Raw genomic sequence first — 13,890 nt, forward strand, 5'->3', positions numbered from 1 at the left:
CCTCCATTTTTATGCTCCCTTCCCCTCCCCCCTCTCCTTCCCTCCCTTTTTATACTCCCTCTCCCCACCCCTCCTTAATTTTCCTTTCTTTCTTGCCCTAATGGATAAGATAGAATTCAGGATCCCACTGGATCTAGATGTTCTTCCCTCTCAGATATGATTTCACTGAGAGTAAGGTTTAAGTAATTCCACTTCACGTTCTCTTCCTCTCCTTCTCATATGAGAGTTCTTCCCCTCCCCTTCCCATGTGTATCTTTATATGGGAAAGATTATTCTATTAAGTCCCCCCCTATTTCTTGAAGTAAATCTTAGTATTATTGATGGTTCCCCCCTCCCTTTTCCTTTCTTTGCCCCCACTTTCCCCAAATCTTCTTAATGCCCCAATCTTTCCCTATGCATGTTTCTTCTAACTACTCTTATGATGCTACAATTTTTGAGAGTTACACAAAACATTTTCCCCACATATTAATATATATAATTTGATGTAAATGTAGTCCTTATAGAAGAGAGTTTGACTTAAAGAAAAAGATAAGATTTATCTCCTTTTCCCTTTCTTTCATATTTACCTTTTCATGTTTCTCTTGCTTTCTGTGCTTGGATATCAAATTCTCCACTAAGTTCTGGTCTTTTCTTAGCAAATGCTTGGAAATCTTCTATTTTGTTGAATGCCCATACTTTCCCCTGGAAGTATATAGTCAGTTTTGCTGGGTAGTTGATTCTTGGTTGGAGACCCAGCTCTCTTGCCTTTCTAAATATCGTGTTCCATGCTTTGCGGTCTCTTAGTGTGTTAGCCGCTAAGTCGTGTGTGATCCTTATGGGAGCCCCCTTATATCTGAAGCTCCTCTTCTTGGCTTCTTGTAGGATTTTCTCCTTTTCTTGGAAGCTCTTGAATTTGGCAATTACATTCCTAGGGGTTGTCTTTTGGGGATTTAGTATAGAGGGTTTTCTATGAACCCTTTCTATTTCTATTTTGCCACCTTGCTCCAGAACGTGGGGGCAATTTTCTTTTATAATCTCTTGTAGAATAATATCAAGTTTATTGTTTATCTCTGGTTTTTCTGGGAGACCAATAATTCGGAGGTTGTCTCTTCTCCCTCTGTTTTCCAGATCTGTGACCTTCTCAGTGAGATATTTTATGTTTTCTTCTAATTCATTAATTTTTTGGGTTTGCTTTATTGATTCTTGCTGTTTTATGATCTCACTTTCTTCGAGGTGCTTAATTCTGGTCGTTAGGGACTGGTTTTGCTTTTCAGCTTTGTCTGCCCTTCTATTGGATTCTTCGAGTTCTTTTTCCAATTGAGTAGTCTTATCTATCAGCCTGCTGATATCTTTCTCCCATTTTTCTTTTCAGGTTTCCATCTTTTGGATAAGTTCCAGTTTGAGATCTTCCAGAGCTTGTTGATAGTTTCCATTTTGGGAGGCATGTTCTGATTTTTTTTTTAATTCCTCCTCATTCTCTTCTTTTCCTTGGGTACTTCCACCATAAAAGTTTTCAATAGTCACCTTTTTCCCTTTCTTCCTGGAGGCTTGATTTTGGGCCATGTGAGCCATCCCTTTGGTGGTTTTCTTCCCCTTTCCTTTTTGGTCTGGGGTCTGGGTGATATGGGCGGGTTTTCTGTGAATTTAGGTTGCCTCAGACTAGTTCTTCCCAGCCTCCAAGGTTTCTTAGAGCGCTGGGGCCTTGATCACAGCTAAACTGCCCAGGTGTTCAGCTGTGCCCAGATAATCAGTGTGTGGTCTACCCCTGGTGTTTAGCTCCGCCCAGATGTTCAGCACAACCGCCCCAAGTACAGCTCCGCGGACCCCCATGCTCAGCACCGGGTTCTCCCGTGAAACTGCCCTGAGACGTTTTTTCCTGGCAGTCCCCAGATCCCAAGGACTCTGGAGTGCCCCCCCCAGACAGAGACTTTCCCCACTCACTCGCTGTCCCGGTGAGTGCTCAGGTAGCTCACTCTGGTTTGGTGGGGGAGGTGGGGGGGGAAGGGTGGCTCAGTTCACGTTTCTGTGCAAGCTTTTCCTCCTTCTTATTATAGTGTGGAAATGTTCAAACCCCACGTACCTTCGCCTCTGTGGGGTACTGGGGAGTCCTGTTCCACCAAAGGTGATTTTTATACTCCTTTGATGTAGTCTATTTCATTCAGTGCCGGGGAGAGGAAGCATGTGGCGTCTAGATTGAAGCCATGATTACTATATAATATACCTGAGAGTTTTATAAAGAGTTAAAATTAGGGGAAACTGAGGCAGGAAGAAATTAGTTTCTCTCTGCAAGGATTATTATATTTTTATGAGGTTTATTAAAGGTTAAGGATTAAAGGAAATACAGAATAATAAAGCACATGCCTAGGCCAGAGAGGCCTAAGCAGGATAACCTCACATCATGGAAGAGATGCATCTGCTCCAAAAAGGAAGTCCAAAAGAGGCTGAGCCTATTCACAACCAGGTTTAAATACCCCATCTCGCTCTTGGCCCAGGTGAGAATTTAGTGAGTTTAGAAAGCATTCTGGGGAAATGGAGCAAGGAATTCTGGGGATTGAAGTCCTGGATTTGAGTCTATTTTTTTACATTTCTCCATGTGATCATTTTTGGAAAAAATTAATTTTCCCCCAAAAGGATCATGAAAACATAATCAACTCAAAGATTACAATAATGTGAGGATAAGAGGGGAAAAAAACAAAACCAATAATTGCTGGACATATTGACAAAAAGCCAGTTAGGGGGAAGTCCCCCTTGGCATGTAAGTATACATACAAATAAATGTTCAATCAACCACACCCAAAGTTCATTTTTGTGCACTTGTGGTCTGGAGGCTTCTTCATGGTATCTTCTCCAACAGTTCAGTTTCTGGATTCAGAGAGGTATTATCTTTCTTTACCTAAAATTCTTCTCAAAAAGAATTTAAACTTTGCAATTTAAATAATATTTTTTTTTACATTTCCCCATGTTGTGGGTGATTGAAAAATACAGGATCACTTAGGGATGCATGGCTGAGGTATGAGGTATATGAACCAATTGGTAAAATAAATTAAAAAGATATCAGAAAAATCCAAGAAAAAAGAAAAATTTCTGGCTGAAAATATAGACTATCAAAGTCTTATGTGTAAAAATTCCAAGTAAAAGAAAAATAAATCTATAACAGGTACTTGAATCAGGGCCCAATTAAATGATCTAAGCAATGATGCATTTACCCAGTCAGTAGACAAGACTACAAAAAGGTACCACACTATGAAAGGCAGAAAAGGGACCAGATTATATGAGCCAAGATTTAAGGGATACTTGTCTGTATTTTCAGAGTGAGCATGGACACAAGGAAGGCCTATATCTTAACATAAATCAAGTGTCGCAACCCCACGTCTCACACTAGGTTCAAAACCTTTGCATTGGCATAGAAGTACATCAGTCCATCCTGGATTGGGTTTTCTTTGGCCCTGTACAATGGCTCTTTTGTGTATAACTTGTCTGGGAATCAGACAGAATCATTAAGCAAAGTCCTATAATTTTTTTAAAATATTAGTGGCATCATTTTTATAGTCACAAGCTTTTTAGGGCATGCATTAGCAATGTATCTTAAACTTATAGTACTGCAAAATCAAAAAGTTAAAGAAAATCTTAATACTGGTGACATGTGCTTCAAATATAAAAAAGAGAGAAAAAATAGTATATTGCACATGCAAGAAAAATATAATAATAAAAGAGCTTTAAAAATTCAAAAATATAGCTTATAATCATTGACACTCTGTGTCAGCTAAGAAAATATAGAATACAAGGTTTTCTCACCAAAAATGAGATCCATTTCCTCTTCAGTATCTGGCCATGATCCAAGCAAATGAGTTTAGCAGTAGTACAAATATGTAGTTATCAATATCCCCAAAATTCTCAATAGCCCAATTAATTACAATAGCAAACAAACACACTTTCATATTTCACATAAGTTGCTGTATGGAATTTTTTTAAAAGCCTATGAATTGATGGATATTTGTCACAAGTTTTTACATTCATAGCAAATCTTTCAACCTTGATGAATAAACATATTTTTAAACAAAGTAAAACTCATCTTGGGTTAAGAACATAATCAAGAAATCTATATATCATTCTGGTGGAAGTAAAGTAGAGAGCTGAAGAGTATAAATGAGAGATGCTCCTTTTTTGGAGGCTTTTTAGGGGTACAAATGCCCTGAGATTAACTTCCCCAACTTCCATTCACATATTTAGAAATGCGGGAAGGCTGGGGGTTATAATTGTATTTCACTTCAGCTATGGGCCTTACCTCATGTTAGGGGCAGGCAAACATGAACAGAGATTGTTAAAAAAAATTACAAAAGACATATTTAAAAACCCTTAAAATCAGTTGAGATATTTAGCACATTAAATTTTCCAAAGGTTGTTATAGCAATTGTAACCAGTTCTGATGAAGTCCATCTATCCTCTATGTGACAATTTACAAAGGCAAAAATAGAAAGGCTGGTTTTTTTCATATATGGGCTTATTCAATAATATTTGTTCGGCACAGTTATAGGGGAAAAACAACAGAATTTAACAGTAGTCAAAACTCAGTACATTCAAATGAACAGTATAACAGAATAATATTGAATCCAGTAATATATGAACTTAAAATCACAAAGTTATATCTTAAACAAAACAATCAGGAAAATGCAATAGAATACAGAGATTTGTATAAACCATTGGAGTCTGAAATGCCTTAAAATATAGCCTCTAGTCTCTTCAAAGTTCTTTGGGTGTTTTTTAAAAATTAATTATCCATTTACATGTCTATTGTCAGAAGGCAGAGTGGTAAGGGCTAAGCAATGGGGTTTAAGGGACCCATTCAGGGCCCCACAGCTGGGGAGTATCTGAGGCCAGATTTTAACCCAGGACCACATGTCTTTAGGCTTGGCTCTCAGTTTTCTGAGAAACAGAGTTTTTTCCCCAAAGTTAGCTAAAAGGAATGCAGGTGAAGTCAATAAAAGGATCAATGAAATTAAAAGACATCCTCGTAAAATAGACATGATTTTAAGTTCCTGCTTGAAAAAACCTTGCTTTTTTCCCTCTTGTCTCTCTCCTCCTACTCCGATCCACCTACGTGGAGCCAATACCCCCGCCGTTTGTTACCAGCTGGTAGAATGAGTCTTGAGGGATGAGCAGATCTGCTCCAAGGCTAGAGTTTGTTGGGAAGGCAGGTCACCAGGTGATTGTAATCTTGGTTGAATCAGGTAGGCCAGGTGAGTGAGAGAAAGACCGCCAGGGTGGGCAGGGCTGGGACCAGAACACAGACAAGCAGGGCCGGGAGCCAGAGCGGGCAGCCAGGGTGGGCAGGTGAGCTGCAATCTGCAAACAGGTCTGCAGGCAGGGAGAAGCAACCGTCTGCTTCACCAGTCTGATGGTGGTGGCAGGCAGGCAGGCAGAAGCGGCTGGGAACCAGGTGAGAGGCAAACAGCAAACAGGCAGGCATGGTTGGGAGCTAATGGCTGGAACAAGCAGCAGCTTTGTGAGGGTAAAAAAACCTCGGCCAGAGAAACGTGGATCAAAAAATTTCTAGGCACTAGCTATTAAAGATGAACTTAGTAGATAAAGGAATCAGAAAAGAATCAGAAGATTGAGATATTTCGCTTTTCCAAAGAGGTTGCCAAAACGAAAGAGTTAAAATTAGGGGAAACTGAGGCAGGAAGAAATTAGTTTCTTTCTGCAAGGATTATTATATTTTTATGAGGTTTATTAAAGGTTAAGGATTAAAGAAAATACAGAATAAGAAAGCACATGCCTAGGCCAGAGAGGCCTAAGCAGGATAACCTCACATCATGGAAGAGATGCGTCTGCTCCAAAATGGAAGTCCAAAAGAGGCTGAGCCTATTCACAACCAGGTTTAAATACCCCATCTCACTCTCAGCCCAGGTGAGAATTTAGTGAGTTTAGAAAGCATTCTGGGGAAGTGGAGCAAGGAATTCTGGGGATTGAAGTCCTGGATTTGAATCTATTTTTTTTTTATAGTTTTTGTTTTGGAATCTCTTTCAGGAAGTGATCAGTGATTCTTTCAATTTTGATTTTCCCTTCTTATTAGAGAATTTCACAGCTTTTCTTGAAATGTAATGTTCTTTGCATTATAGATTTCAGGTAGTCCGATTATTCTTAAATTATCTCTCTTAAATATATTTTTCAGGTGAGTTGATTTGCCAATATGTTTCACATGTTCTATTTTTTCTTTCTTTGATTTTGTTTTGTTGTTTCTTGATAGCTCATGGAATTATTGGTTTCCACTTACCTAATTCTAATTTGGGGAGGGTTATTTTTTTTTTCATTGTGTTTTCATGCCTCTTTTTCCATTTGTCCATTTTGCTTTTTTCTGGAATTGTTTTCTTTGGTGAATTTTTGTATATATTTCCCCCTTTTTTTCTTCCTTTTCCAAGCTATTGATTTTTTTATGATTCTCTTGCATCACTCTCATTTCTTTTCCTGCTTTTTATTCTATTTCTCTTATTTGATTTTTAAAATCCTTTTTGAACCCCTCTAGGAATTCTTTTTGGTTCTGACACTTTCACATTTTCCATTGAAGCTTCACATATAGCTATTTTGAAATTGTTGTCTTTATAATTTGATCTTCCCTGCCACTACAGTAATATTATATGGTCAGGTTTTTTATTTGCCTTTTGCTCATTTTTCCAGCCTATTTTCTTTATGGCAAAGTTGGGCTTTGCTCCTGGAATGGAGGAGGCACTGTTCCAAGCTTCCTGTGCTGGGACCTGCTCCAGTATGTGTGGGAATCTTAGTTGCCTTTTGAGGCCTGTACTGGGGTATGGAGGTAGCCTGGCTGATTTTGCTATGAGGAAGTCTGATGCTAACTTGCCTGGATACTACCTGTTCAGGATTTTACTTCTTTCTTATGACAGTAAGACAGATCCTTCCTGCTGACTTTCTATGTTGTCTTAGATGGAAAATGGTTTCACCTGGCATTTTTGTTGTCACTCTGGATTCCTTTTTTGGCATATTTTTATAGTTGTTGGGAGGTGAATTTCAGAGAGCTCAGTGAGTTCCTTCTTCATTCCACCATCTTGGCCAGATTTTCTTCTTGTGGGATATTTTTTAAACCCTTACCTTCTGCCTTAGAATCAATACTTGTATTGGTTCCCACACAGAAGAGTAGTGAGGGCTAGGGAATGGGTAAAGTGACTTGTATAGGGTCATACAGTTGGGAAGTGTCTGAAGCCACATTTGAATCCACTAAGTTACCCAGCTGCTCTCCAGCAAGATACTTTCAAAGATACCTGGAAAGACTTATATGAAGTGATACAAAGTGAAGTGAGTAGGACTAGGAGAACATTGTATACGATAATAGCAATATTATATAATGATCAATTATGACTGATAATTATTCTCATAATATAATGGTCCAAGACAATTCCAAAGGACTCATGATGTAAAATGCTGTCCACCTTCAGAGAAAGGAGATGGGGTTTGGATGCAAATGGAAGCATACTTAAAAATTTTTTTTTAATTTTCCTTGTTTTTGTGGTATCTGTTTTCTTTTACAATATGGAGATACATTTTGCATGTCAAACCTATATAAAGTTGGTTGCCTTCTCAATGAGAGAAGGGAGAAGAGAATTTGGGAACTCTAAAATTTAAAAAAAAATATGTGTAATTGGAAAAGAATTAAGGAATAAAAAAGACATTTTAATGTTTAAAAAACCAATTAATTTCAGAAGAATCAATGAATTATATATATCCAGGTAGGGAGATTATAAAGCTGGAGTTCCCTGAGCTGAGGAGGTCATGGATAGCAATGGAATGCTATATAACCATAAAAAGTAATAAATGTGAAGAATACAAAGAAATAAGAAAATCAACATGCATTTAACGAAAAAAAAAAACTGCTTACCTCCCACTTTAGAATCAATGCTGTGATTTGGTTCCAAATTTGAAGAGCAGTAAGGGCTAGGCAATGAGGGTTAAATGACTTCCAGGGTTATACAACCAGGAAGTGTCTGAGGCCAGATTTGAACCCAGGATCTCCCATGTCTAGGCTTGGCTTTCAATCCTCTGAGCCACTTAGCTGCCCCCAACATGTATTTATTAAGCACCTACTATGTATCAGGAACTTAGCCCTGGGAATACAAAAAGAGGCAAAAGACAATATCTACCCTCAAGAAGCTTTCAATTCAAAGAGGCGGGGACAACATGTAAACAGATATGCTTAAATAAACCATCTCCAAGATAAATAGGAAATAATTAACAGAAGGAAAGCACTAGAATTAAGAAGGGTTGGGAAAGACTTTCCGTACAGGGGAGGATGATATTTGGGCCTTGAATGAAGTCAAAGTAGACAAGCGATAAAGAAGAAGGAGACTTCTCCAGGTCTGGAGAAGAGCTACAGAAAATTCCAGAAACAGAAAGTTGAAATATCTTGTTTATGGAATAAGTAGAAGGTCAATATCTCTAGATTACAGAATATTGGGAGAGGAATAACGTATAAAAAAGACTGGAAAGGTAAGAAGAGCCTAGATTATGTAGGATTTTGAATAGCAACAGGGCATCTAAAATTTATTCCTGGAGGCAATAGGAAGCCACTGGAGTTGAGAGGGGGACATGGTCAGACCTGCGTTTGAGGAAAATCACTTTAGTGCTGCATAGAGGAGAGACTTGTCAGACCTATCAGAAGACGATTGTAATTGTCTAGGTTTAAGGTGATGAGAGCCAGTACTAGAATGATGGCAGTGTCAGAGGAGAAAAGGGGACGTATTTAAGAGATGTTGCAAAGATGAAATCAATAGACTGATAACAGGTTGGAGTGAGAGACAGTGAGAATTTCAGGACGATTCCCAGATTGTGAGCCTGAGGGACTGGAGAGATGATGTTGTTCTCTATTTGTAATAGGGAAGGTTAGAGGTGGGGAAAGTTTAGAGGAAAAGATAAGAGTTCTGTTTTGGACATATCGAGTTTAAGATGTCTACTGGATATTTGAAAGGCAGTTGAAGATGTGAAGGTGGTTGGGATAGGGTAGCTAGATAGTGGAATCACTAGCATAGAAGTTAGCAAATCCACGGGAACTGCTGAGGTCGCCAAATGAAGTCGTCTAGAGGAAGAAGAGAAGGACCCTGAAGGATACCTCTGTTAAGAAAGTGTGATCTGGAAAAGCAAAGGAGCTAGAAGAGTGGTCAGATGAGTAGGGCCAGAAGAAGAAGAGAGTAAGGTGGTGAAAACCTAGTGAGAAACTAATGTCATTGTTTGATCATTGGTCACTTTGGAGAACAGTTTCAGCAGAATGATGAGATTGGAAATCAGATCAAAGAGAAAGAAGGGAGAAAGAAGAAAAAGTGGAAACTATCTAGTGTAGATTGTCTTTTCAAGGACTTGAGCTACAAAGGGCAGGAGAGATAGAGAATGATAGTAGATTGGAAGGATCAAATAAAAGGTTTTTTCATAATGGAGTAGACTTGGGCATGCTTGTAGGCAGGAGGGAATGAGCCAGTAGACAGGGAGAAATTGAAGATGAGTAAAACAGTGGGGATGGCAGAAGGGACAGCCTATAGGAGGAGATGGGTTAGAATGGGATCCTTTGAACAAGTAAGAGGGTTACCCTTGGGAAAGAGTAAGGTCACTCCATCATGCAAGATGGGGACTAGGAGTCGCTGATGGCATCTGAGTGACAGAAGATGAGGAAGAAGGGAGAAGGAGCTCAGAATGAATGACCCCTGTTTTGACAAGATGTAAGAAATGGTACCCATAATAAGAAGACCAGCATCACAACTGAATCTACTCTAACCTATTGCTATACATAAAGAAAATTAATCTAAAGATTCACTTTAGTTGGACTTGAAAAGGGACACAGATCAAACATTCATTTTTGGGGATCTACTTAGTTAAAATCTACAGTACAAAGCAATAAGATTATATTCTGTGTTCTCCATGTGCGTGTAATTATGTTTGTTGATAGTTATGTATAATAAAATGTTTTGTGGGGTTTTTCTTAGATGGGGGGTGAGGGGGTGGAATCCCTGGATTTGTCATCAGAGAGGCTGGGCTGGCTAAACCTTGTGAGGGTAGCCATCCGGTCGTCAACCCCTGGTGAACCGGGGCTTTGCTCACCCAGCATGTGAAGACTGCTTCGGCTGAACAGACGGAAGAAACCAATAAGAAGGTTCAACGGCTGAAATGGCGACGCAGCAAGGCACTGTGGAGTGCTTAGGGTGTGTTGGAGCACAAAAGACAACACGGCCATCCAATGCAGCTGAGGAAGTCTCCAGACGTAACAATTTTTTTCGTGCCACTGGACCCAGGCTTCCAACACTGAGAGAGTGGGACTGTCTCTGTGCATCGGCTTTTCCACTTAAATCTCCTTCACGCACAAGTGTCTTTGTGCACACTCATCTATATACCATAGATGAAAATGCACAACGACAATTGTCATCCTCGGTTACCGAGAGACTACTACTATACTATACATGGCAAGTGAAAGAGGAAATGCCCGAGAAAACACAGGTTCCTCCATCATTTCATCTGTGTGACCTTTGAGGCAAATTGTTTCATTTTTTAAAAAGTCCTACCTCGGTTTTAGCATCAACATTGTAGCTGCCGATGAGCACCTAAAAGGGAAGTTAAAGACTGGGGAAATAGGTGAAGGGGGTTAGAGATTAAGGGAGAGGGAACATGAGGAAGAGAGAAAGACACAGAGAGTCTAATGGTTCAGAGCATGGGCTTCAGCGTGCGTGTGTGCTCCTCTGATGCTGGAGAGAGCCACATGGGGACCCAGTTTTTATTGCAGAATCAGGGAATGGGTGATGGGAGGTAGTTAATGAACAGGTGACATTGAACATTGGCTCGGTTGACAACCATAAGATCAAAGAGGTGGAGGCTAAGATAAAGTGGGAATCAGTGCCCTGCCCAGAGGTCCAATTGACCTTTGGACTGAAGGCTTGGGGAGTGATCAGAATACCATGAGCTCAGAGTTACACTTTGTTACAAGGATCAAGAAATCAATTATGAGAAATTTAAGAATTATATTAATGAGCATATTGTTCATGAGTCAATTTTTGAATACATCTTTAATATTTTCCTGATCGATTCCTAGTATTGCTTCTAAGACAGGAGAACAGTAAGGGCTAGGCAATTGGGCTTAAGTGACTTGTCCAAGGTCACACCGCTAGAAAGCATCTGCATCTACATTTGAATACAGGTCCTTCCAGTTAGGCAAATTATTTCAAATTCTCTGGACCTCAGTTTCTCTATCTATAAAACTAGTAGTAAGACAAAATGATTTCTAAGGTCCCTTCCAATACTAGTCTGAGAAAGAATCTATTGTAGTTTATACAGTGCTAGAATTAAATTAATTTTAGAAATTAATTAATTAAGTCAGGAAAATATGGGTTAAATTTCTGACCCAGACATTTATTAGCTAGGTGACCCCAAACAAGGAATACCTCTCTGAGTCTTGGTTTCCTTACCTGAAAAATGGGAAGTCGTACATTTAAACTTCTACACCTCACTTTCCTCACTCCCAAATGGAGATAATAACTTACCTGCCTCATAATTATTATGAGGATAAATAAGATAAGTTCTTAAAGCTATATGAGGTAGTTTTTCCACAGCACCTTAAGGTTTACAAAGTGCTTTATAAATATTATTTGGGTCTCCCAATAACCCTGAGAGGTAAGCATTATTGTTATCGTCATTTTACAGATGAGGGAATAAAGGCAGGCCTAGAGGTTAAGTGACTTGCCCAAGGTCACCTATCCAGATAGTAAGGGATTGAGGTTGAATTGGAATTCAGATCTCCCCGATGATTCCAAGGCTCTCTCCGCTATATCAGTTATCTTCTATCCAATAACTTGAGGCTATTTTATGAATCCTTTCAGCCCGCCCACCCTTTGTGTTTGCTTCTTTTCAAGGAATGGCCAGAACCCCGTCAGCTTCCGTTTAGCTAAGAAGCTGGTATTTGACAAGGTGCGCAAGGTCCTGGGCTTTGACCGCTGCATCCAGTTTTTGAGCATCGGCTCCGGCATCACCAAGGAAATGCAGGAGTTCTTCCTCAGCTATGACATAATCTTGTTCCAGACCTATGGGATGACAGAGACCACAGGAGCTCACTCTGCCTCCAGTGACGAAAGTCACAAGTGGTTTAGGTATTTCGGGCCTTGGCTGGGAGCCTCAACTAAAACCCTGGGGAGGTCACAGGAGATAAGAGAACCCAATTTGGGGGGGGGGTCCCCAGAGGATGGAGGGATGGAAGGAAAAGGGGCCGATACTCCTCCCTGCTCTCTTCCTAAGCAGTTGGCTAGCCTTGGGCTCCATGCCCGAGCACTCTCGGCCAATTTCCTCATCAGGGGGACGAGAACATTATTTTTGGCAGATCGCTTCCCAAATATTTTTTATGGTCTAGGGTGATTTTAAATGGAATTTCTCTTTCTAACTCCTACTGCCTGGATGTGTTAGAAATATATGGAAATGCTGATGATTTATGTGGGTTTGTTTTGTATCCTGCAACTTTGCTAAAGTTATTAATTATTTCCACTAGTTTTTAGTTGGTTTTCTCCGGAGAACATCGTTTCTGGCTTTGTCCAGGTTTCTGACTATAAATGCTTTTAGGAACACATTAGGGGAACCATGGAAAAGGAAGAAGGGTTATAGGAAAAGGTGGTGGGTGAGCTGCATCTTTTTCCTTTTTGCTTTTTTTTTTAACTCTTCCCTTTTATCTTAGAATCAATACAGTGTTCCAAGGCAGAAGAGTGATAAGGGTTAGGTAAGGGGGGTTAAGTGACTTGTCCAGGGTCACACCGCTAGGATGTGATAGAAGCCAGATTTCAACCCAAGACTGCCTGGGATATTTTAAACAGGATGTCCAGTAGGCAGTTGAAACAACACAACCAAAATGGCATTCCTCCCTAAATAATCCTCTTCTCTGGAGGATTTCACTGTCCTCCTGGGTCCCTAGGTTCACCATCTAGCTATAAACTCTTCTGTTTGGCATTTATATTTTGCCCTTTCCTACTTTTCAGTCTTTTTTCTATCACTTCTTTATGGGGCAGCCAAACTGGCCTTCTTATTTTAAAAAAAAAAAATTTTTTTTAAACCCTTACCTTCCATCTTAGGATCAATACTCTGTATGGGCTCCAAGGCAGAAGAGTGGTAAGGGCTAGGCAATGGGGGTCAAGTGACTTGCCCAGGTTCACACAGCTAGGAAGGGTCAGAGGTCAGATTTGAACCCAGGACTTCAGGTCTCTAGCCCTGGCTTTCAATCCACTAAGCCACCCAGCTGCCCCCTGGCCTTCTTGTTGATCCATTATTCACACCCCATTGTACCTTTGTACTGTACTGTCTATCTTCCTTCCTCACAGTACCTCTTAGAATTCCTAGTTTTGGCAACTGGGTGGCTCAGTGGATAGAATCAGGTCACTTGACCCCCATTGCCTAGCCCTTACCACTCTTCTGCCTTGGAGCCAATACACAGTATTGATTATAAGAAGGAAGGTAAGAGTTTAAAAAAGAAAATTGCTAGTCTCCTTCCTTTAAGCCTCCAGATCAAATACTCCCTTCTACAAGAAGCCTTTCCTAACTTCCCTGATACTAGTTACTTCCTTTCTCCTTCAAAGATTGCCTTCAATTCAATTCAAAAATGTATGTTTATTTTTTCCTTGTATGAATTTTAAACCTATCTTGCCTATGCCTGTAGATGCAGCCCTTGTCTCCCCCGGTAGAATGAAAGTTCCTCGTTTTATTTTATTAACTTTATTTTCTGTTAATTATTAATCAAGGCCCACAGGAAGCCGGGGAGGTTTCTGAGGAGGGGGATGCATTGTGTTCAGCCCTGTGAGCGCTGAGAGGGAGGAGAAGCTTGGTCGATGCCTGCTCAGTTGAGCCGAAAGTGCAAAAAGGGCAAGAGAAATCCTTTTGGAATGCTTAAAGCCA

The 13,890-nt window shown here is 40.0% G+C and overlaps 1 protein-coding gene across 7 annotated transcripts in view; it reads left to right on the forward strand.

The window, feature by feature from the left end:
* LOC100025567 (long-chain-fatty-acid--CoA ligase ACSBG2-like) overlaps positions 1 to 13,890 on the forward strand; it is a 108,345-nt gene that overhangs the window by 84,972 nt on the left and 9,483 nt on the right. For all 7 annotated transcript variants that reach the window (XM_016432122.2, XM_016432121.2, XM_056822546.1 and 4 more), the window contains one exon: positions 11,874 to 12,107. In XM_016432122.2, coding sequence (XP_016287608.1) covers positions 11,874 to 12,107 — 234 coding nt within the window. The remainder of the gene's footprint in view (positions 1 to 11,873; positions 12,108 to 13,890) is intronic.

This window comes from Monodelphis domestica, chromosome 3 (genome assembly GCF_027887165.1).
Source record: "Monodelphis domestica isolate mMonDom1 chromosome 3, mMonDom1.pri, whole genome shotgun sequence".
Lineage (NCBI taxonomy): Eukaryota > Metazoa > Chordata > Mammalia > Didelphimorphia > Didelphidae > Monodelphis > Monodelphis domestica.